The sequence below is a fragment of the Penaeus japonicus genome, unplaced genomic scaffold, assembly GCF_977035675.1.
Source record: "Penaeus japonicus unplaced genomic scaffold, GWHDUDI00000001_assembly GWHDUDI00000001, whole genome shotgun sequence".
NCBI lineage: Eukaryota > Metazoa > Arthropoda > Malacostraca > Decapoda > Penaeidae > Penaeus > Penaeus japonicus.
Genome location: NW_028234403.1, coordinates 30,588,203 through 30,590,702, shown reverse-complemented (window position 1 = coordinate 30,590,702; position 2,500 = coordinate 30,588,203). Strand labels below are relative to the sequence as shown.

The window sequence follows — 2,500 nt, the reverse complement described above, 5'->3', positions numbered from 1 at the left end:
CTCCATCATGATTGCGTTGTACTGCGCACGAGGCGCGTGGGCCTTTCGGAAAAGGTTAGGCGATCATATCGGCAACGATAAGTCGGGGTATAAAACAGCGTCTTGTCTCTTCGTAGTCATGGGGGAAACTGACTCCAATTGGTAGAGTACGTTTTGATTTGTAAATATTTTCCTATTTCCCAGTCGTCCCGGGTCTTATTACAGTAGAAAATATGTTTACTGTGTTTGCCAGTTTCGTATATTTTGATTTCAGCCATTGGCATAGCTTTTTGGGATTTTCCGCTATAAAAAAATTCGCGGAGGTTTTGGGAACTATTTCCTCTCGCGGAATATCCAACGTGTTGTGGCGGTACAGCGGTTTGGAATGTAGTTTTACCTTGGAAAAAGAGTAAAAAAAATCGGTATTTTTCTAATTTAGAATAAAAAATATAGAGGGTTTAGATATACCTTTATTCAAGATATATATTCTATAGGATAAGTGCAATTTATTATGAAAGAAATTTTAAAAATTTATCTTGTATTTAGTCTCAAGACGAATGAAAAAAAGGACATAAATTTTCCAAAGTAAAAATGAGGGTCAACATTGCATCACATTGTGCACTTTTACCGAATAAAAGAAAAGGAAAATCATTTAGATTCGAAAGCTACGCGGACCCAAGGAATCAATAGATGCAGATACAAAAATCCCGAGACAAATTTTTATCCTCATTAAATTACGCATCAACCTCGTTTCGCATAAATATGGCCCCAGCGACTTATTGGAAACCTAAACAGAATTTTATCGTTCGAGAATCGAGCGAATCGCTGGTATTAATTAAAAACCGAAATAAAGCTTGGGATGTATATATTTAGTTAAAAATATATAAAAATGGCCCGGTATAATTGATCGCGAGGAAGACGGCCGTTGATTGGTCGCGGGGCCAGACGTGGGTGGGGCTTAGTCCTCACAACAAATGATGTCATAAAATCCATAGGGTAAAAATAAAAACGCAAAAAAAGTAACAAAAAAGAATTAAAAACTGCTGCCTTGATGAAGCGAATTCTGAGCCGATATTGAAGGAATACGCGGCGAGAAGAAGTGATATTAGGCTGTATGTGTGTTGTGGGAGGGGCCGTTGTGAGTCTGTGCGAGTTTTTCTATGATTTTTTCACATGTCTGGAGACGCCAAGTACATCAGTCTCTACTACAGCCTTGTTCACCAGGGAGCCTCCGATTTCTACAAGGAAATCATCAAAGGTAAGCGTCTATAACGCTTCATACTGTCGTTTTCTTCGTATTTCGCCCTCTAACTTCCTCTACATTTGTATCTTTGACCGTGAGAACGCGAGGCTGGACTGTTTTGCGGGACAAAAGGTGAGAGGAAGACTCTGCCGGGAGCCTTTCTAATGCCTCCATGATTTCTCGTGTCCTGCCTTTGTTTACTCCCCTGGCAATCACGGCCGTAAATCCTCGTCCCGTGCATGATGCATCTGCTTGCACACACCGGCACTAAGCTTCCCTCTGGAGGGAATCCTCAACCAGTTAATGGAGAATGGAACATACTTCCCATGGGAGAGAATTTATTGATTCCGGAGGGAAGGCAGACTTTTTTGTTGATATAACCTTGGGGGCTGGAGCCTAGTTCACCCCTCAGCAGCCACCTAGACCTGCCCAGCTCACAGGATACTCCTTGGATACTCCTTCCCAAGTTTTAAGTGTCGATGCTGCCTCGTTCCCCAGTGAGTCCTGTTGTGTGTCTTGTGTTGGTTTATTCCTTTCTTTCTTTCTCTGTGCCATGGTGTCTATGCCCAGGTCTGTCTGCTGGCTGGGAGGCCACATTAGGGCTGGGGTGGCAGGCAAGACTCCTCCCTAGCTGCTGCCCTTTTCAAACCCTTCTTGCTATAGAGACTTCAGGGAGGCCTATCACTGGGGGGACTTAGGCATAGTAGGGTTAAGGTGTATAATGTTTTTGGAGATAGGCTCAACTTGTTATATAGTGAGTTTATGACAGTAGCAGTGGGGTTTGGAATGCCCATTGACATACCAATGGCATAAGTCTACCCATACCCCTCTCCTCTGGATTAATTGGGGTTAAAGTTAGATGTTTTTTGTTACTAAAACCTTAAGGAGATGAGACATTGGTATACATACATACATATATATATATATATATATATATATATATATATATATATATATATAATAACACACACACACACACACACACACACACACACACACACACACACACACACACACACACACACACACACACACACACACACACACACACACACACACACACACACACACACACACACACACACACACACACACACACACACACACACACACACACACACACACACACACACACACACACACACATACACACACATACACACACATACACACACATACATACATACATACATACATACATACATACATACATACATACATACATACATACATACATACATACACACACCACACATACACAAACACACACACAAACAC

At 41.6% G+C, this 2,500-nt stretch overlaps 2 protein-coding genes across 7 annotated transcripts in view; one reads left to right on the top strand and one right to left on the bottom strand.

Moving 5' to 3' along the window:
- LOC122253380 (uncharacterized) overlaps window positions 1-119 on the bottom strand; it is a 4,267-nt gene extending 4,148 nt beyond the window's left edge. For both annotated transcript variants that reach the window (XM_043016424.2, XM_043016425.2), the window contains exon 1: window positions 2-119. The gene's annotated coding sequence lies outside the window, so the exon portion shown is untranslated. The remainder of the gene's footprint in view (window position 1) is intronic.
- Window positions 120-890: 771 nt separating this feature from the next.
- The window catches only part of LOC122253378 (uncharacterized), a 24,288-nt gene continuing 22,678 nt past the window's right edge, over window positions 891-2,500 (top strand). For 2 of the 5 annotated variants that reach the window (XM_043016420.2, XM_043016419.2), the window contains exon 1: window positions 891-1,237. In XM_043016420.2, coding sequence (XP_042872354.1) covers window positions 1,153-1,237 — 85 coding nt within the window. In that variant the 5' untranslated portion in view covers window positions 891-1,152. Of the gene's footprint in view, window positions 1,238-1,579; window positions 1,720-2,500 lie in introns of those variants that run through there. The other 3 variants (XM_086539002.1, XM_043016421.2, XM_043016423.2) reach the window with 2 other exon arrangements.